At 38.5% G+C, this 27,978-nt stretch overlaps 1 protein-coding gene across 5 annotated transcripts in view; it reads left to right on the forward strand.

The window, feature by feature from the left end:
* SATB1 (SATB homeobox 1) overlaps window positions 1–27,978 on the forward strand; it is a 92,128-nt gene that overhangs the window by 5,241 nt on the left and 58,909 nt on the right. For 2 of the 5 annotated variants that reach the window (XM_056484445.1, XM_056484448.1), the window contains exons 1-6: window positions 11,796–13,840; window positions 13,933–14,002; window positions 16,685–16,920; window positions 20,730–20,906; window positions 21,716–21,842; window positions 22,568–22,691. In XM_056484445.1, the coding sequence (XP_056340420.1) occupies window positions 16,710–16,920; window positions 20,730–20,906; window positions 21,716–21,842; window positions 22,568–22,691 (639 nt within the window). In that variant the 5' untranslated portion in view covers window positions 11,796–13,840; window positions 13,933–14,002; window positions 16,685–16,709. Of the gene's footprint in view, window positions 1–11,795; window positions 13,841–13,932; window positions 14,003–16,684; window positions 16,921–20,729; window positions 20,907–21,715; window positions 21,843–22,567; window positions 22,692–27,978 lie in introns of those variants that run through there. The other 3 variants (XM_056484447.1, XM_056484443.1, XM_056484444.1) reach the window with 2 other exon arrangements.

A 27,978-nucleotide genomic window follows, 5' to 3' on the forward strand; every position in this document is an offset into this window, starting at 1 on the left:
AGTGTACTAGGAATGGCATAGTAATAGTAGAGTGCAGTAGTAGAGTGTAGTAACATACCTCAGGCACCGTCTGAATTCTAAATATTTCCTTTTAAACTTGCTGAGCCTGACTTTGCTCCCATGCACGCTGGTGTGTCACTGCAGAGCTTAGTTTTCACTCTTCCTGTAGAGGATCGGCGTTAGGTGTTCGGATGGGCTGAGGGACACGCTAACACTTAGTATTTGTGCCAAGGTCCACCTTTTAGTATTTATTTAGAACAACAAAGCACAGCAATCTCTTTGGAGACTGATTTTCCCGTGAAACACTGTGCATTTGTGTTTGCTGGGATTGGGACTGTAAGACATGCTTTCACCAGAGTGCAGGCTAGCTGCTGTCTCTGAGCTGCTGTAAAGCATTGCTGGTGACACCTCTGCACAGCTGTGGGTTCACAGGAGTTATCTCTGGCGGTGCTTTGCTGCTGTGAGCTGCAGGTTAGAGAGGCAGAGCAGCCTGCTGGCCTGGGCTCCTGTCACCCCAGCTGCACCTGGGTGCAGAACATCAGGATGGGCCACGTCTGCCAGCTGTGTTGGCCTTACATAACTTCCAGTGACTATCTGCTCTATCTCTTTCCCGTGGCGCATTATGACATGATATGACCTGAGGAGATGAGGGAGGTGCTTTAAACCTCAAGTGCATCTCGTCTTCTCAGGATCCTGCTCTGACAGGATTTATTTGGCCAGCAGCAATCATTTGTGGGTCGTTACACTTGCTGCTCACTAGACAAAGTGGTGATGCACTCAGACCACCTATGCTTGGAGGACTGTCTCATCATCTTTTCTGGTGTCTGGACTTCTGGTTTCAGCCCTGAAAAAAAAAAGTGTAGTTTTGAGTTAATAACTGTCCATGCCATTTTTGCCATCCTTGATGCTGTAACCCTTATTTTGAAAATGCTCAGCACATAACTTCATGTGAAGGAAAAGGAAGCTGCAGCACACTATCCTTTTATAAATGCGGCCTTAATATGCTCCTGGTCAGCTATAAAATTAGTAATATAGGTGTTTCATAGAACACTAAAGGATTAAGTAATTCTTTGTATTTGTAAATCAGTCCTAGAGTGGAAAACATTTTTAGCAGAAGTGTCAAGAATTGCTGCTCTGAACTCAAACCCACATGCAAAGGTATGAGAAAGGTATTTCCTTTTCAGTAAGTGCACTTAGAATATGTGTCTGGTCATAATAGCCAGGTAATTAAAAACATTTTCAATGTAAAGGAAGAAAGTTCTAAATATCATACACACCCTATATTCCTACTTCTGTTACATTTAAATAAAAGACAGAAAAGAGAGGAAAGAGAGTGGGGGAGAGCGTGCGTGTTTGCAGGCTCTCAGAAGGACCAAAGGCAAAAAATGAAATGGAGAGGAATTCCAGACTGAGTTTTAAAATGTTTATAATCAAAGATTAAATTAATATTTTTGTGGAGAACAGTATTAGAAAGATTTTAAATCATTAGTGCTTTTCATCATAGGTGGGCTTCCTTGATAAATGTAAAAAGTCTCAAGAATAATTAAAGGCATCTTAAAACTTAAAAATGACAGTTTTAGCTTCTAAGGATTCATTGTAATGTAATAATACTGTATGCTTTTTAGTGTTACTTCTGCACTAGACATTTAATTACAGTCTTTGTGAGACATGTTATCTGTATATTAACCAGTGCATAAAAAGAATGATATTTACTTTTACATACAAGCTCTTGCTTGCCAGCTTTCTTTTTAAGATTATAGATTAAGATCTCCAATCCAGAATGTTCATGACTTCAATGAAAACAAGTTAATTTGACACAATTTTGGGGAGGAATGGAGCATTTATTGCAATAGTACTGCTTCTCTAGTCACACTTTTTGCAATAGTACTTGAACTGCTGTTTAGCAGTGGGTTTTTTTCTGTGCAAGGGCCCAAACTCAAGTTTCTTTGCTTGTTCAAAGGGTAGATTTTAGAATATCAAATGTAAAAGCATGTTTAATTTTTATCTTGAGGAGTAGGTTCTAAGCGTAGTATGGTAGGTTTTTCCCAGGCACAGTTTATTGCTGAGAGGAAATTTAGAGCTTGCTTTTGCTATGTCAGATATTGACTATTGTCTGAAACATAGACTAGATGATATAAATTTATGGGGTTTGTAGCTTGGTCCACCCATTGCTGTGGAGAAAAAGGTGCATAAAATTAGTTTTTCTTTTGATATGTTTCCAGATTCCCCTGACTGTGAAAAGTGCTTCTCGACACTGAACTTCCCACTAGGAAGTTCCTAGGTTCCGCACTGCTGTCGTTGTAGGATGGGGCACAAGGGAAACCGCATCCAGCTGTTTTAAAGCAGAGCTTTTCAGTCGATAATATGTATCATACATCTTCTTTCAGGTCTTGTTTTTTATTTCTTATCTAGCAGTCCTGTGCAGGAACGGTATGATACATGTTTTGAGCCCCTGGTTTCGGTATGCTTTGTAAGAAAATCCCACCGTGAAGTCAATCGGTCAAAATCAATCTCTGTCCCATTGACTGTATTTTATTGACTTTTTCTTTTTTCTTCACCTGACTGACTGAATACCATAATCATTTTCGCCATTACTGATGAATTTCATTATAATCTTTTCATGACAATTTTATAGCATGCTTGCATTTGAAACTTGTGATTCCACTACTTTATTTGGGCTGCGAGCCCTACAAGTAACCGACTTATGCACTGCCGCTTAAAATGACAATTAGGATACTCATAGGTGTAGTTATTGTTTTCTAAGCATTCCAGAAGAATTTTATGGATACCATGCAAGAGAATTGAACCAGTAGAATTTCTTTATGTGTTTGGCAGGATGACAGATGTGCCGTAAGAAGCATTATACTGTCTGATAAATTGCATTACCAAGCACTATTTCATATAGGTTCTGTCTCTTTAAAAATGCAGTCTCCTCTATTTGCCCTATTAATTGTTGATATGTTGCCATCCACGAGACAAAAATTAGAGCTGTAATTAAATAATCATGTGATGCTCCTTAGTGCCAGTGAGAGCAAACTCATTTTTCCAGGCCCTGATGGTCACTGATTATTGTATTACTACTGGCTTGCTTTATTTTTTTTTAATGGCTCTATATTGCTGGGTTACCTAACCACTGCCCTTCTTTTCAAAATTAAAGGAATTGAAGAACATTAAGTCACTTAATTGGCCAGTAGTCTGTGGGGATACAAAGTAGTCATACCTTCTCTGCTTTTTGGTCACTCAATTGGTTCTACTGGGAGAACTACATCAGTGGTGTGGTTGTGTGCCATTTAATTTACACTGGTGTTTTGGCTGGGATGGATGCATATAGGGAATGCCAGGAGAATTACAAAAGGAGCAGGGTATTAAAATTCAGAAATGATTAAAATTGAAATAAAAGGATGCTGCTGCTTTGCCAGTACTCTGGCAGTCATAATGACACATAGAGATTAGTTTCCACCTTCATCTTTTCCTTCTTTCTCATTTCCTCTTGTTTATTGTTGACACATTTTCCTTATGTCTCTGCTTCTCAGCGCTTTTTTTCACTGTTACATATTCCTACTTTTTCTCTTTCCTTAAGCATGGAGAAGCTTACTTAACCTTATTATAACAATAACAGAATAGGTTATTAATATTTAATATGCACATGATTAAAATTTCTCTCTTAAACATAGGTCAGCTCTATTATTAACTGACATGTTATTTTTCATTAAAAAATTTTTATTCTGCCCTTACGGTTTCTCAAACACCCTTTACTTTGGTGGTGATTTAACACATAATGTTTAGAAAACTGTGTTAGGCTAGTGAAAAAAAAGAACTTACCAGTCATGGATAATCAATTATGCATGAATTCAGATATAACAGATGGAAACTGGTGAGTTAAAGTTTCTCTTTAGCTTCGTGATTTTTTTGTTTTGTTTTTGTGACACCTGTCTCTTATGTATAGATAAACATCTAACATAGCATACTGCTTTTCATGCGTCTTTGTGTTTTTTGCGTTTTGGGTTTGGGGTTTTTTGTTTCTTTTTGGTTTTGTTGGTGTGGCATAAACTTATTTTCCCCTGTTTATAACTTACTATTTTTAATTTGTTTGTCTGTGAGCATTTCTATACTGCCTGCCTTTTCTAGGGCTGAAGTGTCCTGTGATGAAGCAAGCATTTAATCTTCTAGTAAACTACACAATGTAATTTGACCTTAAAATTGTGTCAGCACGATAGTTTAAATTATAGGAGTTCATTTTTGCCTTCAGCTGCTCATGGACTATAGTGTTATGACATTAAAGCAAGAGGGTAGACTGTGGCTGGGCATATGTATTCATATATGCATATATGCACATTCTTGTGATTGTGATACTTATATAGGCGTTCCCTCCAAAGGCATTAATTAAATTTCTTTCAATCATTTGACAATGAAGTAGATTGCTTTACTGCTTTTTATTAAAAAGTTCAGCATGGACTGAGCGCAGTAATTCTTTTGGTCATGGAAAGATTTTTACAGAACTAAATCAAGCAAAAATGACAGTAACTCCTTGTGATATGCCCACAGCAATGACCACTTGGTATTAAGAAAATGAAGATCTGAATAAGTTTTCTTTTTCTTTTTATACAAAAGTATCTAAAAGAGTTTTAAGCATGGGCTTAGATGTGAGATGCATTTCTGTGTAGTTCATTCATGACAGTGTATTGAGCGATTCTTGTCTTTAAAGGAGTCACAGGTTTGAAAAATATGTGAGTAAGTTGATATGGACATTATTTTTCTATAACAGTAATAATTTGGAGCATTTCTTCACCTGGCCCCATCCACTTTGGAAGCGGCACATTTGCAGATGTGGTGCAGTGAGGTTTTCCACCTGTATACTTATAAAGGAAAAATTAATTGAGAGAATGCACTGCATCTTTCATGAGCAGAATATTCTTAAACTTCTAATTTTACCAACATTTGTGAAGGAAAAATCTAATACAGGAAGGAATTTGTAGTGTAAATCAGAAGCAAATTTTTCCCCACAAATTTTTGTATTTAACACGGAACTAAGTTTTTGCACACCTGTTACGGCATTTCCTTCAAGTGTTTTCTGAGTATAAATTACTATCATAAATATTAACCTAGTTTTGCCCTAAAAATACTGTATTCTAGTGGGTTTCCAATTGCTGCTCTGCATCTCAGTTTGTTTCCATTGTAGCCACTTAACAGGAAATCTAGAAACATAGTTGCTTTAAGCAAATAAATACATCAAATACTTCAATGCATTTTTGTTAATTTCTCTTTTGTGTATGAATGTGCGTATGTGATTGTTTTTGGTGGTTTTGTTGGGTTTTTTTCTAAGTCAGAACAAGTATATTTAACATTTTGAAATTATTTGGTTTTGCTTTATGTTGTTTGCATTAAACTAAGCATACTCTGACACATGTATAAATGACCTTTATCTTAGTGACACTGCATATGCTAAGCCTTTTTTAGTTAGCACCTGGTAATATTAACAGGCATCTTATTCCTTAAAAGAGCTGTGAATATTAATAGCTAATTGCCCCTGAAAAGAACTGAAAAACTCATTCATTTCATCTTTGTTACTGTGGAATCATCTGAGTTTGAGATTGGAAGGAGCCCTAGAAGAAAATGCTAATTTGGCCAAAACCACCAACTTTCAATTTGTTTTACACCAAAACCACACATTTTGCATGTATTTCATGTACAGTGAATATTGACTCCTGTCAAGTTTGGCCGTAATTGGATGCAGAGTTTTACTTAAGTAAAAAGAAAAAGTGTACCAGAACATGTGCAGAGTTCTGAGTTAATAATGAAACTGGAAACAGGACATTTTCATGTGGTTTTGTGTTTCATAATGAAAGTTTGACATAGTTCAATTCATCAATCAGTTCTAACCATTTCCTTCGACTTAAAACTCTTCCATGTTTTCAGTTTGTGTCAGTAGTTTTTTATTTGTACTATCAGATCAATGACAGAGATGATTCTCCTGTTGATGAAGAATCCCCGTGTAAGAACTCACAGCGGTTTGAGCTCCACAGACATCTAAGCTGTAGATAATAATACTTGAATAATCCTCTGTAGGGCTAAATGCAACAGTTCAGGTGTTTTCTACCGTAACGCATGGCTTTTCTTGGGCTGTGTGAAATTCAACCTTGCCCAGAGTTGTTGGAGGAAATTTCTGTATTTTAAAAGCATACTAACTGGGATAGAAGCACAGTGGTTGGAAGTGAGGGAAAATGAGTCACATAATGGAACCAGTCAAAAAATTGCAAACAACATTGAAAAACACTTTGGGAGTAATTTGGTGTAACTTCCCTTTTACATACTGTTAAATTAATAGAAGTTCTGTTCAGATACATCCCTAAAATAACCACTTATCAACCGACTCTTTTAGGTAACAATTATATGCCCATCTCATGCCTAGGAGTTATCTAGTGCTGTGATGACGAGGGCTTTAACAGGAACCACTCTTTTTTCATCTCTCAGTGTCCCACATTAAGCATCTTCACATGAAAGACCTAAAAATTGTACCTCTGGGGAGAAAGCTGTGAAATTAGTGACCTGCTGAACGTACACTTATGACATGGGAAACTTGGCTGATCCTAAGATGCCAGTTTTCCTTCTTTCTTCCAGCTGCCTAATTGCATAAAATATTATTATATAAAGCTCTACTGCATTTTTTTGTTTGTTCTTTTTTGTGGAAGTAGTTGGCTGTAGTTGCCACATGGAAATTACAAGCATGACTCATCAAGGTCCTAGTCTAGTGTTAAGGTTGGAAGATAATATGGTCTTCAATATGCTTTTTTTAAAAGTTGTAGCTTTTTATTTGAAATGGTTCTGAAGTCCACAGTCATAAAACGTACTGGCTGATATTAAATAACATATAGATAGTGTTTGTGGGAATTGATGTCCTACTATAGATAGCAAAAGGTGAACTCAGTTTGTCCACATAGCAGGCAATAGACTGTGCAACTACAGAGTAAGATTTATGTGATTAACCATTAATATTGATTGCTGTGATCTTTTATGGAAAGTGGGCAACTCTCTATTACAATTTTAAGCAGCTAAGATTTCTTGTGGCAACCAGGGGTGAAAGACTCACTATTCTCATTAGTGCTCTTGTTCACCCTCCCCTATGTCAGGCCAAGCAGATTTGTTGGATTTTACTCCATAATTTTCTTCCAGCATTTTGCCTCTCCATGACTCACCAAGGGGTGAACTGAAATAACTGTAGGGGCCACATCTGCAGAAGTATGTATTTCCTTCAGTTGCACAAGCATCTTAGTCAAAATAGACATACAGCTATGAAATGACTTACACAAAATGGTGCAGTAGTTTGACTAAAAGCAACTTGTTTTATCCAAAATCACATTTTGCATATTCTTACTCAACTCCATTTTAAAAAAAGATTCCGTGATTGAAGTACATTGCAGATAATATTTGCAGGAGTAAACGAGCCTCGTCACAGAGGCAATCAATAGGGAAATGTCTGTTTGTATATGATTTTACATATCTGCAAGCTAGCTGAGACATCCAGCTAAAAAATGCTGCACCATGGGACACTGTGTAGATATCTGATACTTCCCAGGGGCCTTGGGGTCTGTAAACTAATGAATGCACTACATGTAGCCATATATGTAGGTTTTTCACCTCTAACGAATATGGTAAGGATAATTTACTTCACTTAATATCCAATTAAGTGCAGTTCAATACAGCTGACTATCGTAAGTTAAATATTCATTTTACGTAACTGTTTCAGGACATGGTGTGTGAGAGAACACAAACGAGCAGAAATTGCTCATGCAAAATGTGAGAGGGGACGACAGCTTGTGTGCGATGCCTTTCAGTGCTATGAATTTCATTTCATAGCACTTTTGCTTTTTGACAGGCATCCTATCCAGGCTGGGGCAGGTTGCAGTCAAAAAAATCTAGGTTGGTATGTAACTTTTGAGTTCAGCGTGGGGGATGTCGCAGAATGCTGTGATTCACATTGGTGTACATTGGATTCTTGGGTCGTATGTAAATTGCGATTGCCGCAGTCAGGTTGGTTGAAGCATTTGAGCGGTGTCAGAAAACTACTGTTGTTCAGGGCAAAGCAAAGGGGAAATTAGTCTGAGGAGGCTGAAAAACAACTTCAGTCCGAGGTGTAAAACTCGTAGTGCCATGGGTCTGCGTTGTCACAACAGCGGTGATGTGCTGAGGTTTTACAGGCAGACGTGGGAAAGGACTGTGGGGTGCATCCTTCCCCTACACCCACACTTCTGTGTAACCCACATGGCAAGGAGGCACAAGCCCTCGGGGCGTCACCCACCTTCCAGCCACGGATGTTTGCCTTCAGAAAGGCACAGAGTGGTACTGCCACTGCCTTGCTGTCCAGCAGTTACCACTACCCATAGATGTGCACCCATCAAACCTCGCAGTGGGAGAAATGCGTTCAAATCCCCACTGAAGAGAACTGCCCAGCAGTCCCACGGCTGCTGCACAGCTCTGCATCATCTCCAGCATGGGATGGTGCTTATGGGCTGCCCAAAGGGCTGCAGCATTGTCAGAAGTACATGTGTGTAAAAGCCAATCAGCCTGATCTCCCCAAAGAAATCTGATAAAAGAGAATGCACAGCCATGCTGGTTTTGCTCTGTTGCCAGGTCATTTCTGTTTGCATTGCACAAGAGCCAAGCCTCAAGATTTGGGCCCATATTTCCTAATTTATTTTGAACAAGAAAATATTGGAATAGAGACCTTAGGAGGCACTGAGGCAGCATGCCACACTAGAGAATTTGTTTTGCTTTGCTGCTACTGAGACTGCTGCTCGAGAGTTAATTCACCATGGGGTTGAAAATACACAGCCCAACTTTTTAAATATTTGTCTTATTTCAACATAAGATAGAGCAAAATGCATTTATATATAATAAAAACAGTGCAACAACTTTATTAAGGATTAATAACCTTTATTAAGCATATATTTGCCTGCTGTATGTTGACTAGAAGCTATGAAAAATGTGATGTTACTATTGCTGCATGTGTAAATGATTGCCTGCATATGTATCCATGACAATATCTATTCATCTTCTGTTCTTTATATATATGTTTTTATTATAAATATCTTTATTCTAGCTGAACATTTTAATATCAAAGTTGACACAGTGAAGTGCAAATTGGAATAGGTCAAATGAAAATCAGATATCTGTATCTTGAATTATTTCCAAGTAGTTTGGTATTGATAAGAGATATCTGATTGTTGTCTATCTGTCAAGACGCAGCAGCCTTCAGTAATTCGTGCTTTCTAGTCAAAGCAAGGGTTTCACGCTCAGCTTTCCAAGTCTGTAGTAAATACTTTACCAGGCATAAGTGGTGTATGGGAATTAGATTAATCCATGTGGTGGGGAGTTTATAAGGTTTAGTGCATATATGCAATTTCAAGAAGAGAGTTCTTTTCCATAATCATTTATCTGAAGCATAGGAAGCATATGCATGATTATATAATTAACAGAATATTTGTTTGTCAGTGTTTGGTTAGTGTGCGTAATAATATCATTATTAGGCCTTCTGTGCTCCTGTATTATCAGATTGTTATCTCCCTGCTCCTTTAATTCACCATCTCTGCTTTTTAGATTAATCACTTTGTTTTAATCCAAACATTTTGTTGCTTTGTTTTTTGGTTTTTGTTTTTTTTACCATGAACAGAATGATTTGTGAACACCAAAGCAAAAGTTATTTTAGAAGATTTTAATCTTTTGGTGTTACTTGTTTTTGTTATTGTCATATCTAGTAATCATTTTTATAAGGTGGTATTTTAGTCTCAAATCTTGTTCCAGATCATATTTGCTCTATTCTAATCAGCTCTGCATCTCTTAAATTATCTTCAATGTCCTTTACCTCCATCATGCTGCAGGCAGCATACTGCCAGCTGAAATTCTCATGTCCTTCATGATTTTCTTCTTTAGTGGCCAGTTTTGCTTACTGCTGAAGTTTACCTTATCAGGCTTTTCTGAAAGTGTTGAAAAAATAAGACATTGATATTTTCCATTGTGCCCACAAAGTTTGAATTCAACTAGTTAACACAGTTTTCCTCCAAGTATTCAAATGTATTGGGAAATATATATATTTATATACACATATATAATTTTTTAAGAGGGACTGATTGATACTGTATCTTGTTGAAAAAGGATTGGTTTCTAAACAAACAACCCGCTAGACAGTTACCCCTTGATCATCTATAATGGAAGATATCATCTACATTTTCCCTTGTTTTTCTTTGTGAAACATGTTTCTTTGGTTTTGGGGTTTTGGTTTTTATTTTTCCTTTTCAGCAGTCTCAGTAATGATCTTAGTAAACCTTTTCAAGATACACAACATAGGTACAACTTTTCATGTTTCATACATATGCCACCTCCACTTGCTCTGCTTTGAATAATAGTATTATGTAACAGTGTATTCATTTTCCAGCCTTGCATTTCTTTGCTTCTGAGATTATAATCTATTTTATGCACTGCAGAATATGATAAATATTTCATGCATTTCACCCTATTACCATTTTCTTTTTCCTGCATGTCCTTTATACTGTTTGTGCTTATTTTAGTAAACATCAATGTGATTCTTTACCTTGTCTTGATGTATTCCTCTTATTTCATAATAAGTAATATCTGCATAGTGCAAAATTCTCTCTTTATAGATTTAATGATTTGCCCTTTCTGTTTTCAGAGGCCATACTATTTTGTGTATTACAGGACTGGTATTAGCCTTCTCACTCACCTACTTTTGCTGCTCATGTTTGTATTGTTTTTGTTGTTGTTTTGTCGGTTGTTTTAAAGTTACTGCCCTAGACATTTTGGTTATATACCTGTCTGTGCAGTAATTCACGTTTTCTTTGGTCGATGATGCAACTTTCCCTTTAGACGTAGTCTATTCCAACACTACGCATTTTATCAATAAAGAAGTTTAATTTTTCTCTTATCTCGCAGCTTGTACAAACTTGTTGCTTTCAAGTTTGGCTAGTTGGGTTACTTTCTTCCAAGTGCATGACGGGAAAAAGCCATGTCTGTCTCGCAGTTACTTATTTTGTCAATACTTTACCACCTTTTAGCTTTCACCTTTCAGGGGTCGCTTTCGGTCCCGCGCCGCGGACTCGACGCAGGGGCAGTTTTGTGGCGGGGGGATGTGGCACGCCGCCGTCCCGAGCCCGGAGCGATGTCTCGGTGTGCTGCAGCTTGCTCTGCCTGGTCGCGGCGCCCACCGGAGCCCCCGGAGCCGCGGTGCACGGTGCCCTCCGCGGAACGGGGCGGCTTTCACTCAGCCTTTCAGAACCGCGGCCGCTGCTTTTCTTTCGCCCCCGTCGGCACCGACGGCAAGGGGAGGGAGGGAAGGAGAAACTTCTTTTCCCCACGTGGGCCGCTGGCTCCCCGGGGCGGCCCCCGCGGCGCGGCCCCACCTGCGGGGCCGGGGCGGCCGCCGTGCACCTGCCCGCCGCGGCCCGCGCAGGCTCCGCGCCGAGGGGCGGGGGCTGCGCCAGCGCGGCGCGCCCGCCAGCGCCGGCAGGATATTGTTCAGCCTTCACCCCCGCCCCTCTTCCTCCTCCCGCTGCCGCTGCCGGTGCTGCCGTGCCCCCGTGCCCGTGCCCCCCGGCTCGCCCCCTCCGCCGCAGGCCCCATCTGCCGGGGGGGCGCGGCGCGGAGCGGGCATTGTGCGCGGCGCAGGCAGGGCCGCCTCACCCGCACCCAGCGAGCTGCAAATTCGTGCGCGCCCGGAAGCCGCACGCCCTCTTCCCCCGGCCCCCCCGCTCACCTACCGCCGCCGGCGGCCGCCCCCCCGGCCCGGCCCGGCCCGGCCCAGCGCGGCCCGGCCCGGCGCCCCCTCCCCGCTCCTCGCTGCGGTCCCCCGCTGCCACCGCTCTCCTGCCGACCCCCCTCCCCCTTGCCCGGCCTCCCCTCCCCCACGCCTCTCTCCTTCACCACCACCTCCGCCTCCTCATCCTCCTCCTCCTCTGCCACTTTCTCTCTCTCTCCCAGGACGCGTCGGATGATCCGGGGCCGCTGGGGAAGGGCTCCGGGCAGCAGCAGGGAGGCTGCGTCCTCCTCCCGTCTCTGGCTGTGGGAAAAAAAAAAAAAAAAAAAAAAAAAAAAAAAAAAAAAAAAAAAAAGCCGGTGGCCTCGGTGTTATTTTGTATTAAAATGAGGAGGAGGAAGAAGAAGCAGCGGCAGCAGCGGCAGCGAGCGGTAGCGGAGAGGAGGAGAGGAGGCTGTGAGCTGGGGACGGCGGCGGCAGCAGCAGGAGGAGGAGGAGTAGTGATGAGTCAACTAATAATTTAATGGGGACAGAAACAGAGAGGGAGAGAGAGAGGAGGGGGGGGGAGCAGAGCAGAGCGAGGCAGCTCCGTCCGGGGACACACACACACACATACACACACACATATCCATGTAACATCCAGCAACAACCACCAAACCGGCCTAAATAACAACCATACCCAGCCAGCCAGGGGAAACGAGAATTAAAAAAAAAAAGAAAAAAAAGAGACAAAATACAAAGCCTACCATTATTATTCTTTTTCAATTGTTACTGGGTGGTTTGTTTTTTTTTTTTTGCTGGCTTGGTTTTTGTTGTTGTTGGCTTTTTGCAACCTTTGTGTTTTATATTTTTTACCCCTTCTTGCGAGTAACTCTTCTCGGAGTTCCCAGATTTTTTTTTTTTTCTTTTCAGAAGCAGAACCAGTTTTTTGTTGTTGGTTTTCTTTTTTTCCTTTTTTTTTTCTTTTTTTTTTCCTGATAGGATCGGGTTTTTTAAAAATTATAATTTTTCCCGGTGTTGGTCTCGGAGGGAGTGAAACCTCGTCACTTTTTTGTAGTGGTGGTGGTGTGCCTTGTTGTGTGTTTCCTTCCTCCCCTCTGTTCTTTTTCTCTCTCCCCTCCTCTCTCGCTCCCTCTCTCCCCCCGTCACTCGCACAACAGCCCCCGGTAAATGAGAGGAGACAGGTCCTCTCTGCCTTTTTTTTTTTCTCTTTTTTTTTTTTTCTTCTTTCCCTCCCCGGACCGCAAAGGCGAGATTAAAAGTGGCATTTTAGTGCCTTTTCCTGCAATTTTCTCTCCACTTTTTTTTTTTTTTTTTTTTTATCTCCAGTAGCGATCTCTGGGGCTGAGGTTTCCGCAGAAAGTTTGGGGGCTGTTACGGTGTATATTTTTGCGGAGGGGGAGGGGAGCGGGCTCCTTCTGTGTGTGCTGCTCCTCTGGGTGCCTATTGGAGAATAATAGTGTAAGTGACAACCTAGAAGTAGACTTTCTGCTCTTCACACTGGATAGAAAAGCTGCTTTTTTTTTTTTTTTGCTTTGCTTTTTTTTTTTTTTTTTTTCAAATAACCCCTTTTCTCACTTGATCCTTTATGCATTTGTTTTATTTTTGAAAGGATAGCTAGACTTAAATCACCCTCCACCTTAATTTAAACCTGCTGCTTATTTTTAAATTATTATTATTATTAATTCCTCGTTTCGAGCGTTACACTTGTCTGATCAATTTGATCTGCAGCTCTGTCTTCCGTTGCTAAACCTCGAAAACTGGCTCTCTCAAAAGATATTTAATCTCTATTTTTTTGTCCATTGCCATTTTTGCTCATGGCTACTCTGTTTCTCGCTATCTGTTTTTGCCCCTCCCCGCCTAGAGGAAAATAGCAACAAGAAAAAAAAAAGAAAAAAAATAAGAGAATATTAGGGGAAGTAGTCCTCAGGTCTGCTGCCCCCCCCCCTCCCGCCCCCCGTCAGAAAGGGGGGGACCTAAAAACATCAGTCTTGAACTTCTTCCTCTTCAAGAGCTCGGGCTGCAAAGGAAACCTCCTTTGTTTTTGTTATTTATATGCTGTCAAGTTTTGAAGTGGTGAGTTTCGGGTCGGTTTTGCTAATTTCACTCAGAAAACTGCAGTGTTTCTGTTTCTAGATAAGTACTTTGCTTCTTTGTCTCTTTAAAAGGTCACAGGGAAAGCTTGGCCTGGATTGTGAGAGCCATATGGAACGGATAAGTGCGGAGCCTCTCTCAAATGTGATTATGGGTTTTTATGGGGGAGGGAGGGAAGAGGAGGGGAAAGGCATGGGGAGGGGGCTGATTCAGGAGGAGAGAAAGAAATAATATAATACCGGCAGCGTTACATCGCGACAAAAGGAGATACGGCACCGGCTCTCATTCAGAAATTGCGCGGTGTGCCTGTACGTGTACGCTGGCTCCGGGAAACTGTGCCTTGAAATCGTGCTCTTCTCTCACTGATCTGTGATGAAAACTTGTAGTTGTGAAAGATGCCTAAATGCGAAACCCGGGGAAACTCTTGGCCTGGAACCGGCGGAGATGATAGGTCTTTCCTGCCACCCTCTCCCTGGGCAGGCCGTGCTGGTTGTTGCTCATCACTATTCCAAACTGAGGTTTCAGTGAACTTTAGCCTTGGGCATGGAGTTTAAATGAGTAAATTAGGTGTTTTATGTGCATGTAATTTTGCTTTGTAACATAAAGCTTTTTACAAGATGACTAAGCGGTGAAAGGATGCCGATGGGTGGGTATTCTCAGGCCAAGCGAAAATGACCCATTTGGTGTTTTGGTTGCAGTCAGTGTATTAACTAAGTGCCGATCTATCACTTTTATTCACTGTACATGATGTAGTGCGATTCTGACTCATGATGACTAGATACTTTTTGTAGCAAAGAGCCTTCGTGCCTTAGAGTACTTCCGAAGTTGCCAAAAGTGATGAGAAATTTCTTGTTCGAAGCTTTTGTGTGTGTTTTCTTTTACTCTTCCCCCCCCACACCCCCCTTTTTTTTCTTTTTATTTTTTGGTTAATCCTCTTTTTCTTGAGATAGACCAGTCCCAGAATAGCAGCCCTATGGTATATTAGCATTGCTAGAAACATCGGAAGATGTTAACAGTTCCAGTCTGTAATTCTTTGCTTAGGTTACATTTAGTACAGTTTAAAAAATTATTTTTGAAAAGTGGCTAAAATAGGCATGTTTACTGCTAATGAGACGCATGACCTAAAACAGATGTGATAAAGATGAATGGTGAATCTTAGCCTGTCACCTAATAGCATAGCGAAAAAATAACGATTGTCTGAACTTCATCTATTTGGTTGCATTCTTGAGGTTGCTTGTAAAGGTTCGAATTAATACATTGCCTCTGTCTTCACCGTATCGGGAAAAACAGTGTGATGTTCAAACTAGAAAAGAAATATTCTACAAAATTATCATTGGCATGTATACTAGTGACATAGAAGTGTATATGTATAAAGATTCCAAGATATTTAGGCTCTAATAACTTCACTATGAAGTGTGCAGAAAATATATTGAATTACTAGACAACTGAAAGAAAGTAGCAATTATCCGATTCACACCAGTCTTTCTAAATATGACTTCCCCAGTATTAGTATTTATATTTCTAATGTAAATACTAGTTCAAAGATTAATGTGTGTTGACCTGTCCTTAGTGCTTATATTATTTTTGTATATATATGACATAATTGTGTGTTTAGTTATACCCTTCCCTGTCAGGGAAGGATAGGTAAAATACCTAACAATCACAAGAGTATTGATTAGGGAAATCATAACCAGAAAGATGCCTTTGCTCTCAGCAAGATTTTTTAATATAATTGGCAAAACAATTTCTGATGAGTGGCAAAAGTCCTTAGAACACTCTCTGTTATGTTGTAGGCTTGAGAGATTTTTAGTGATTTAACTGCAATTGTTATTCATGGACAGAAGTTTCAAAAGTTTATAAAAAGGGGAGTACAAGCATGCTTATATATGTACCTTTTTTTAATTTGCTGTTGAAATTCTGGTTTTTTGGTTTCAAATAGGTGTGTCAGCTTCACCCAGGTTTTGGGGTTTTTATACTTAAGGGCATAAAAATTACTGTAGAAATTGTGGAGGATTTTTCCCCAGCTTTATGTTTGGTGAGAAACTATTCAGTAATTTATTTTAATTGAATAAACTACTCTGTTTAACACTTGAAGCTTAATGTTGAAATATTAATATCTTAATATCTGAAAAATTATATATTTTGAACCTTGCAAAAGTTGATAAACTCTGTATAATATTGGTTAGGAAACGCCACTGCTTTCTGAAGTTTAAATGTCAAATTCTTTTCTAACTTCTATTTGTAAAGGGGAGAGGAATTGTAAAGGGACAATAGTCTACATCTCTAATAAATCTGTTGCTCCTTCAACTAAAGTTTTAACAATCTCTCTATTGTTGTTCCATTTTATACTCAAATAGATCAAGAAATTTTTCATTAGAATCTTTTTCTGTCTCTGTCCACAATTAAAACATCCGCGATTAATAACAAACCTTTCTGTGAGATTTGTGACAATAGCTATCTTGGAGCACACACCTTGACAATCATCATCACTTATATGAGTTTTAGACACTCTCGGTTTTAGTAGAATATCTCCAAGGATTTTTTTATTTTAAAATTTTTTTAAGAGGTACTCTGGTTGGCTTTTAAGAAAACCATTCCACTAGATTATGATACAATCTATCTGTAAACTGGGGTATGTGGTAATTTTTGAAGAATAAGTTTGTGTCTTTTAAAAAAAGCATTTCTTTCTAGTTAAAATAGTTATCTATTCTTCTTTATGAGCTTATGATACATATATATCTGTCTCTGTACATGTGCAGGCTGTGTACGTATACATATGCGCACACGTGTACAACATATATATATTTTTTTTTTTAATCATGGCAGGTGATCTTTAGAGGCGGGACTGAGTATGGATCATTTGAACGAGGCAACTCAGGGGAAAGAACATTCAGAAATGTCTAACAATGTAAGCGATCCGAAGGGTCCACCAGCCAAAATTGCGCGCTTGGAACAGAATGGGAGCCCATTAGGAAGAGGAAGACTTGGAAGTACAGGAACTAAAATGCAAGGAGTGCCTTTAAAACACTCTGGACACCTGATGAAAACTAATATTAGAAAAGGTAACACTTTTGATAATTCTGCATTGGAGAAATATGATTTATAATTTTTTGGGGGGAAGCATACTTTTGCAGACTCTACTTCATTTATATTTCAGGATTAAAATCTCCATTCTAAAATACTATATATTCCCAATTCTGATATAAATCACATTTGGGAAATGTAAGGTTCATTCTTGGGTGGAGCATCTTGCTTTTCAGGGTGGAGTCTGATTTTTGTTAAGGTAAAGGCTAGCTGCTCTGATTAAAGCAAATTCTTACATTGAAATGTAAGTAATTTGGTGCATTAATTCTTTGAGCGCTGGGCGAAGAAATGCAAAAATATGTAAGAGTAAATACTGAACCCCCAAAACCAATTCTCGCCTTTCCTCCTAATGATGGTCCTAAGATTGGAAGCGCAGCAGAATTTCCATAGCAGTTGCAAGTTGGTTTAAAGGAGAGAGTGTAAATCTTTAGGTATCACATTGGAAAAGTCATTTATGATGTCAATCTTCGCAGTTTATTTTCTTAAGTACAATTCATTATTGAACAATGAACAACTTGGGTGTCATATTTTTCAGTGGCTGGTTTGCTGTAATTAGACATTTACACAAGGAAAAGGCACATTTAGAATCACTGATGTTTGTATATGGATGGCTTTTGTTTGGATTGAAAATATTTTTAATGGACAATAATGTACAAATTTTACTTATCAAAATTTGTAAGTCTTTTTGACCGTGTCCTGTAGGCTTGCTAATTTAAATTAAAGTATGCTGCATGTAATTTGGCATATATCTTGAAATAGCCTCTACTTTTCCTAGTATAATCAGTTATGTTCATAATCCAGATTTTTCTTGTATTTGCTAAGCAAAGTGCAAAATGCAACCAAGACTATTAAACGCACAAAGTTAGAAGGCAGAGGAATTTCATTGTTTCTGATGCATAACATTTATCGTACAATCATTTATTTTTTCCTCGGTTTGGCGAAAACAAAGAATATATTGATCCTGAAATGAACAGACACAGCAGTCCGTATTGTTAGATCTTTATCTATTAAAAATGGAAAAACAGCACTTCAGCAAATTCTTTGGCCTCTGCTCATGATTACCCTATTTATTGATTGTTTGCCAAGAATGTATGCATCTTAAGAAAGCCAGGGTAAGAGCATTAAAAATATAATTTATTACGGCTTTTCAAGCAGAGTGCATTAACATTGTACAGTGAAGCAGTGGGGCTGTATAAAAAGGACTTTCTGACGCCTGCAAACATATAAGTTCCATAAATTCTTAAATAGGAGATTTCAGCTGTCTCTGGTATTATGTGATATTTGCACAGCAAACTTTAATGCCAGGACAGTTTTAGACAAGGATTCTACAGACTTCACTGCTCCTTATGGCAGACGTGCTGTTTACACAGACTCGTAAACCTTCAGCAAAAGCTCTAACACTGCCTTCAGGTTTAAATCATGCTGTATTTTTAGCAGAGAGCACTGACCAATGCTCTCCCCTTTAATACTAGAAGGTTATGAAGTTGCTGCACTTGGAGGTCTTGCCAAGTACTAGCAGGAGTGATCAGCCAGCTGAGATTGTGCTCTCCTGTATAACATTTTTCACATTAACAGAAGGACACTAGTGACAGTTTGCTAAAAGATTTAGTGGCTTGATTTGTAGTCAGATGATACCTGTGTCACACTACTGGGATCCACCTCTGTTAATCTGTGCTGTGCCTCAAAATTTGGCCAGGAGGCTCTCCTGTGTTGTTTAAAGTACCACATTTCCCAAAATGCTGCAACTGAGGAAAACCATGTACCTGGCAAAAAGGGTGCTGGTAAGCAGCAAAGTACCTGTGTATTGTGTGTGATCACAGCTTAATTTGTAGGAGCTGATAAGGGGAAAAACAAATATGTTTTAGCTGATTTTGGATATATATGCACTGTTTGTTAGAATGAAGCTTTGCTTGCACTTTATCTTCAAGAATTACTGGTGAAATTACTTAAGAATTTTGAGCCCTTACTCTGAGTCAGATGGTAGTAGGTGAAACATCAATTGCGAGAGCCTGGAAGGGAGTAAAAACCCAAAAAACGAACCACCACCTTTTTGCAGATGAGTCGTGTGTGTCCACAGCTTATTTAAAAACAGTGAAGTAAACACTGCTTTGCATGTACTGCTTTTGCTTTGGTCTTCCTCTCCCTCCTGGCCAGTCTCACTCAGATTAAAAAAAAAAAAAAAGAAAAAGAAAAAGAAAAAAAAAGCTAGGGAAAAAAAAAACTCCTTCCTGCACTACATAAATATTGGCAAGCTTTTGCTCTTGTCTTTCAGTCTTTCATGCTGAGCCTATTGGGCAAACTGGAGTGAGTTTTTGAGCTTTTCCTTGCAAGCCTGAAGGGGTTTGTTTGCCAGAGATTGGCTCTCTGGTGAACAGATGTAGTTTCAATATACGTGCTTAAGAGGTATCTTTTTTATCATGATTTCTTACTATACATTAGAGCACAAATCAGCAGATGTGGTCTTACTCTATTGTCAAGAGTAAAGTTTCCTTTCAGACTAGAGCATGTCTGGTGCACCTTAGTAGGTTAGGAGGTTTCCTTAAGTCTAGAGGGCAGTGGTTATAGAGGCATTAACATTGTAGGACTAATTGGAGTTCCTGGGTGCCCTGTTAAAATAACCCTTGTCATCATTTATGCTAAAGATGATACCCCTCTGGCAGGCTGCCATAAGACAGTTCTGTACATCTCCTTTTAACCCTTCTGCTTTCTGTCATTAAGAGATCCTAACCTGTGCTGCTGGAGGCAGCGGAACAGGATTGGAGCTTAAAACCACAGGGTCAGTGTGTCATGCATGTCCATCTGGGAGGCTGGGAGGGATTTTCCTGAAGTCCAGGAATCTGACTGCTGGGAGAGACTTTGTCCCTAAAACATCTTGGGTCGTTTGTTACGTCTCTTTCTGTCATCAAAAGGGAAGAAAAAAATAAAATAAAAGAATTTTTAAAATTTTTTTTATTAAAAAAAAAAAAAAAGACGGAAGGAAAGCAAAAAGATTATTTGCTTAATATTCTCTGTGTATGGAAGGGTTTGCCATACGATGCTACAAAACTGGAAATTAGTAATTAACTTTCAGGCATGCCAAAATAGCGTTGTGGGATGTAAAGTGCAGGAGAGAACAACAACAAGAACAACAAAAATAAGCCTGAACTGCAGGTACACTTCTTAAAGCAGCATTGAAATCATGATTTGTTCCTTAAAGATGCGAGTGAAAGTAGTGCTCAAGTGCACTCAGTGAATGAAGCACGAATTAGTGTTAACTTTTGCCTTGTTTCCTTGTGTACTCTTTCAGAGTGAATATATAACACACAAGGTGATTTGTTGTTGATGTTGAAAGCAATTAAGTATTTTTGGCAGGACTAAGAAAGTTTTAATGTTAACAAACAGAATTATGTGGCTGGTACTAAAATGGCTTACAGTGAAGACATCTGCAGTATGTATTTAGGTTCTCATGCTGCCTGCTACTCACAACAAATCAGGCAGGACAGAGAGAATCAACTTCTCTTCAGTCAACCCTTTTATTTCTATAGAAGGTAATTCTTTAAATCTGTGTCTGATCAAGAGAGAAAAATTTGCATTTCTGCCTTTCAGGGAGATGTATGTTTTGCAGAACTTTCTCTATTTTGGGGAGGGTGAGGGGAAAGGACTCGGGGAATATGTTGATCAAATATTTGTGATGATTCTTGATGCCTCCTCTGCCTGTTCGTACAGGTTTTATTTACATAACTCTGTATAGACCCACCTACTCTACTATAACTCAAGTTTAATATGTTAAATTTAATTTTTTTAATAGGAAGTATGCTTCCAGTTTTCTGTGTAGTGGAACATTATGAAAATGCCATTGAGTACGATTCTAAGGAGGAGCATGCAGAATTTGTGTTGGTGAGGAAGGATATGCTTTTCAACCAGCTGATTGAAATGGCATTGCTATCTCTTGGATATTCTCACAGCTCTGCTGCCCAAGCAAAAGGTAAATAAGATTATGAATTTGTACAATGAATTGTGTTTGTTTGTGGGGTCTTGGGGGAAGGGCAGGATTTCTTTCAGGAATGCAATGCAGGTTTTTCTTCTTAAACTTCTTGCAGATTCACTGTCTGTATTTTTTTTTCCTTGGTGTGTTTTTATTTAGTTAGTGCACATTTTGTTCATGGGGAATGTGGAGGTAAATTCCTCTTTTTTTTTTCTTTTTTTTTTTTTTTAAGAAGAAAAAAGACTTCAACTGAATCATTAGTATGCTTATTGACCTTAATAATCTGCTCCACTGAGGATCCACAAGGAAGTGTAAAGCATATTTGAGCAGATGGACTGTTGAGAGTCAACTTGCATTTATGACTGAATATCCAGCTCTGTTTCTTTTATTTTGTTCCTGATGGCTTTATAGACTGCAAAGCAATTTTTTTTTCTGCTCAATTCTTGCATTGCAAAATCCTTTCTAATTTATTAAGAGGAATGCTAACTATTATATCATGTCCTATTGAATTCATGGGAACTTAAGAAAATATACTTCTATACATATTAAAAAAATCTCTACTTCATTGCATTTGTATACTTTCATAAGATAGATAAGGCCTATCCTTGGTGGTGTGTGGGTGGGGGTTTTTGGAGGGGATAGGGATGTTCTTTTGTTTTGCCAGATTTAAGAGGTTACAAACAAAGGTGGTGATCTTGTTAAAATCAGATATTTCTTTTGCCCCTAGGAATTAGGTGAATCACTTTCTTTCAATTTTTCCTGCCCTTCTTGCCCACTCCCCCTCCCCTCTGAAAATTACAATCTTGCAGGGCTTATCCAGGTTGGGAAGTGGAATCCAGTTCCACTCTCCTATGTGACAGATGCCCCTGATGCTACAGTAGCAGACATGCTGCAAGACGTGTATCATGTGGTCACACTGAAAATCCAGTTACACAGGTAAGTCATGTACCAGTTCTAGGACATGAACTGTTACTTGTCTGCTCTTAACTGTTCATATTGCTTGTATTTAATTCCCTGTGCTTTGTGCTCAAAGTACAAAGGCTTGCCTAAATTCCTTTTTAGTTACTCTAATTCTTTTTTACCTTACAGTATACTATTGCAGAAAACTTTTATAGCTCTGATACATAGATTTTCTTTGGATATCTCATTAAAACTATATTGCATTTTAGTCAATTAAATGATGCATTACAAGAAGGCATTTTACATAAAGTTTACTTAAGAGAAAAATATTTTTGCATATCATGAACAGTACCATCTGTGTGCATTTTGTAAAAGAATGACTTGCTCACACTTATTGTTGCTGTCTAGCTTCTTAAATTTCACGGCAACAAAAAAGAAAAAACGGTTAATATATTAATGCTTTTCATGATCAGTCGTGAGAAAGCATTACACCTTAAATTGTTTTACCAAGCGCATCAGAGCAGGAAGGTAGAAGTAACATGAAAAAATAGTCGCCACATGCAGCTGATGTATAATTCATGCATCAATACAGCAGATGTGTTGTATAAAGTAATTAACTAATCGGAACAATCAGGAGACCGAGAGCAATCTCCAGATGCATCTGCTTGATGCGCAAAATGAAATCTGTCTGTCTTAAAGGAATGTTCTGCAGCAGGATGCAATCTTGTAATAATCCCTTTTCTAATCTGTGTTTCAAATAGTTGCCCTAAACTAGAAGACTTGCCTCCTGAACAATGGTCTCACACAACAGTAAGAAATGCTCTGAAGGACTTACTGAAGGATATGAACCAGAGTTCATTGGCCAAGGAATGTCCCCTTTCGCAGGTACTTAGCATAACATGTAATAAATAATAAAGCACTGTAGGCAACGCTGATGTGAGATTTGAGATTTCTACAGACTGTAGCAAGTAGTACCCGCGGAGTGGATCTGCCAAAAATGCAAATGCATTTGACCACTTCATGATCTTTATAAATATGCCTGATTCATTTTGAACATAGTCTTACAACATTTCCCATGGGGAGTCGTGAAAGGTTGTTTACACCACACTAAAATCATCTCACAGCAAACTGGATTTTAACTGGTTTTTGTCTGCAGTCTTTGAACTGCTTTGATGCAACTACTTTTTTCAAGCACATGTGTTCAAGATGTTAAAAGGCTCTTTACTTACTGCTGTCAAAAGTACTATTGAATCTGAATGCTTGTTAGATAACCTACAGTAGTTTTAAATGCTAATTCGTAAACTGAGACAGTCTTTGGCATGCTCTATGAGAAGGGAATAAAGAATAAAGCTCTTTGGGTGATATGTTGTTGTTGCAAAGAACCAAAGGAAAATCAGTCATTTATTAGTTCTAATCAAAATATACCTAAGCAAAAATGAAACCTCAATTTATGCATTGCTAAATATTGAATCGATGTGTTCCTCAAGCCTTAGTTGTATTGTTCTATTTTTGCCATTCTTTTTGTTCTTCTCTTGTCAAATTACTGCAAAGGCACGACTCATTTTTCCATGCTTTATGATGTCCAATGATGCTGTGGTGGGAACATGGTATTTTTTTTAACCTTTTAAATTTTAAAATGTATTTCATTGTGGCGCAGTGGAGACAAATTCAGTATACAAATAAATGTTGCTAGTTGTGGCAGGGAGGGAAAAAGAGAAATTAAGGAAGTGAAGGTATTTTTATGGGGATTTTATTTCTCTTGCTTAGAATACTGGAGTCTTTGTCTCTGAAAGACTTCAGTTAATCTACAGGAGACTACTCTGTTCCTCTGTCTAATTTTAGTGAAGAGATTAGCAGACTTGTTTCCCATCACTTTTTTTCCCCTACGCTTAGATTGTTTTCAGTGATGTGGCTCCAATATAGGAAGTTTTGAAGTGGAAATAATCAAAATTATCTTCACTGGTTGCAAACCATTCCAGTAATATGTCTACAAAGTTATCTTGTATGTACCTACTGTAAAAGCATGTACAGCACTGCTGGCTTATGGAGGCTGCAGATAACTTGGGATTTTTCTCCATTTTAATCTAATAGAGCTACTTTTTACTTGATACTGATAGAAAGCAAATAATTTCTATTGAGATGGAATATCTCATTTCTATTTGGACATTGTGTTTCACAGAGGAGTTTCTGTATATGTGTATATGTAAAGCAGAAAAAAGCTTTTAAAAGGAATGCTTTACTATAGAAGGTATCATGGTACTGGAGACAATTCAATAATTACATTCTTCTAAAAAATTCTTTTGAACTATACTGAATTTTTATGTAATAACTTTAATGGACAAGAAACTATCTTGCTTAATAGCAGCTCTTTAAGTTAATGCTTGAGATGACTAAAACTCCACACTACAGAACTCAGATTTGGGACTGTTTGTTTACTGGTTTGTATTTCTTTATTTTTAAAAGAATTTTCTGAAAGCTTCTTTCTGTTGTTAAGAGTGTGCTTATTACTTTTGCCATCTCTTTTCTTCACCAGTGCTGCCATAGTTGAGTTTCAAAAATTTAAATAGCTTCTGCTTTTCTTTTTTCTTTAAAAACCAAATCATATTAAGCTTAAAGTACATTTATTTATTCTTAACGTTTGGAAAAACAAGCTTTTACAGTAGTTGATCAAGAGCCCATCAGTCAGTCTAAGTCTTCCTGTTTCCCTCTGGGAGCTTGAGGGAAGATGAGTTGATCTGACAGTGTCCTCTTCACATGAGTAAATTGATCTGAATACTTCCTGTATTTGCCTTACCTCTAACTCCTTGTATATCATTCCTATGGAAAGGGCACTGATTTAAGAGTGTCAGTGTTTCATTAAAGGCATTTAAGTTTTTGAATTGCCCTACTGTGGCACGCTCCTGCATCAGAGGTGAGAAGTAAGAGCAAGGCAGAGGTCAGGAGATGGCGTTTCCTTAGGGGATCCATCAAAGTGCCATCATAGGAGATTCTTCTGAGAGCAGAGAAGGGCTCTCTCCTGTTATGTTCTTCCACGGGTGTAGGTAATGCCATATGAAGTGCTTCATCATAAATGCAAACTAATGCGGTGACACCGTACCATAACTTATTAACACTGTTATGGATATAATTTATTAACCACAGAAAAATGACTCAAAGTGGAAACGAGAGTAGTTATCGTTTTCTGTCACTGCCATTAGCAATACTCTGTTTTGTGTAGGTATGGAAGGACTTGTTTTAAAGTAATTAAGCCGCTGTGCTCAATGCATGGCATCTCTGAAGCCCCATTTTCGCTTAAAGTTTACTGTATTTTCTGAAGCAATCTTGCATTTTGAATATTAAAAAATTTCTCATATTTGTTAAAAATATTGGCATTCTATGTACTGAAAAATACCTAAAAATAAACAAGCCAACTATTTTATAGTGCAGATATACTTAATAACTTGAAAATATGCGAACAAAACTTTGAGAACCAGTCTGTTTCAATTATTGAGTCTTGAAAACTTAACAGCATTATTTGCTAGAATGTTGTTTTGGTTTGTTTTTTTTTAAATATTTTTATCAATTTAATTTCTTGTCCAACTAAAACCTTGAGGTGTAAAGGTACGAATTCTTCACACCTTTCTTGATAAAATGCCACTGTGGCTCTTGGTCTCATTAGGTGAGTTGAATACATGGTCCCTTTTGAAGCTGCTGTAATTCTCACTCTGTGATGATGTGGCCACCCCTGAAGGTCAGTTTTATTGCTCAGTATATGAGCCCACATCATGGAGAATCCCTGGCAACATGACTTGGAGCGCTTAGGACGGAGCAAAGCAAATGCACGCCTCTGAATTGCTGTGCAATTGCAAACAGCCATTCAGACATTTAGCCTCAAATTTTTGGTATCAAGCAGTCAAGGTAAAAGGGCACTTCAAATTTTGCATGGAAGACCGAAGCCTGTTCTGAATTATGCACTAAAGTGCATATTTTCATGCTTTACATCGGGTTTGCAGGTTTTATTGCTAGAGACTGGCAGCATGTGCGGAAGCCGACTGAAAGACTTTTTGCGTTTGATACGCACAGCTTGCTTCATTTCTCTTTCCTCTCCAGACCTCCTTTGGTGGGGAAGGTAACTTGGAATTTAATCTAGGGCTCAATTTTGGGCCGTCTTGTGCATTCCATTAAATTGGTCTATCTCACGAGTGGCCTAGATCTCATTTCCCTCCTGTTTTGGTTCTTCAGTCTCCAAAGGGTTGTAAAGAAATTGTTCTACCATCAATTCTTATTTCCAAACCCTTGCACAGAAGCTCTACTCTACTTTAGTCTTCTGGGAGCTGCTCTAAAGTGATCAGGCAGGCAGGCAGCTCTGTTGCATTTACTTATTTAATGTTAGTCCTTCAATGTCTCGCCTTAGTCTTAGCATTTTCATGCTTCGCTTTCACAGTTTTGCTCTGTTTTGATTTTTATTGCAGAAGTTTCTTCTTACTTTCACAGTTAATAACTGAAATACTACACTCTGTATTTATTCTGATATTAATAAGGGGTTTTTTCCCCTCTTTTGCTGCTATTGAATTACTGCATCTTTCTCTTTTTCTCTATGTATTTTATATTATATATATATGTATATATGTATTATATATATATATATATATAGATCAATCAACTTTTATGAGGAAGAGGAGAGCAACATGGGGTCTAAGAAAAGGACAGGAAATCCTTTTGATAATTCTGGAACAAGTTTACCATGTGCTTTTGAACATTTAGATGTATCCCTTATCTTGAATTCCTGTAACCTTTTCCATGAAAAGACGATAACAAGTCACCTATCAAATGAAGAGATTGTAGAGAATAATTAGTATCTGGGTACTGCTTTAAAAATATGGAAGTGGTCAAATGACATTGACTTTTCTACTGGTATTATCTTGCCTGATTTTTTTCTACAAAAAAATACTCTAAATGATTGTTGTTAGTATTCACGAACAGGCACTGTCAAAGCAGTGCAAAAGCACTTCTGAAGCAAGGTATTCTTTTTCTTATCCCATAGTATCCTGAAATGTGAAGGTATTTGGTTGGGGATTTTTTTTCCTCCCTTTTGCTCATCCTTTGAGACTATTTGTATCTAGTCTGACTCTCAGGACAACCACAAGTCAGTTTATTATAGATGAGAAGTTCTAGGCCTGTTATATAATAGAATCTCAAATCTCAATGTCTTTTTGTTCAATATTTTGCAGGGGACATGTAGTACTTAAATATATATATATATCCAGAGGCTGCAATACTTGGGGACATAGTAATTTACAGATTATTTTAAAATTTTTGGATGATATTTGTGTGTTCCCCCCTTCCCCCGCCTATAATATTATTTACATAATTTTGCTCTTGGTAATGAGGGAATAGTGTTATTTCAGTCAGAGGGATATATGCTTGCATTCCATGAAACCTATGCATACACACTACAAGTGCTGGTACGATACCCATGTCTGCATAGTTTTGCACTTGTGACAAATATAATTATCCTGACTGCATTTTTAACAAGCTTTCATGCTGTAGTGAATGGTTCTCTTCATCTGACATGGGCACGGTATAGATCATATACTTTCCTTTCTGTTCAGATACCCTGCCCTGAATTTGCATGCTGTTTTGTTCAGGCTTTATATGATCTGTTGGAGACAACAGACTGAAAGCTTTCTTGGTACATCAGTGTTTCTCAGTTCACCTGATGGGAAGGCACTTGGCCTTCACAGCAAATAGGCAGCTCAACAGAAATCCTCTTGCATTTCCACTCTGCTATGCTGATCCACCCTTCCAAAATCCTAACCAAAATAGTTGTGTTTGTTAAAATTAAAATTTCTGTACCTATAGATAATCAAGGAATGAGCTATTAAGAGTTGCCAAAATACATACTTTTTATGAGCAGTTTTTGATTCATGCTTTACTAAACCAAAAGGTGTTTTTACCCCCTCCCCTTCCAATTTTACCTGCCTAGACCTGAGATCAAGTCCTTGGATTTCTTTGTTGCTTGTAAGTCTCTTCTGTCTTCCTTCCCTCCCCCAATAATTAATAACCTGAGTAAGGAATGCAGCTCTTTTTTCTGCTTTAGAAGTTACTGTACTTTAGATTTTAAAGATGTCATTAATTATTTCGGGAAAGTAAATCCTTGAGGGCCTGGGCTCAGCTTTTGGCAGGCACGGCT

The sequence above is a fragment of the Oenanthe melanoleuca genome, chromosome 2 (genome assembly GCF_029582105.1).
Source record: "Oenanthe melanoleuca isolate GR-GAL-2019-014 chromosome 2, OMel1.0, whole genome shotgun sequence".
Taxonomy (NCBI): Eukaryota; Metazoa; Chordata; class Aves; order Passeriformes; family Muscicapidae; genus Oenanthe; species Oenanthe melanoleuca.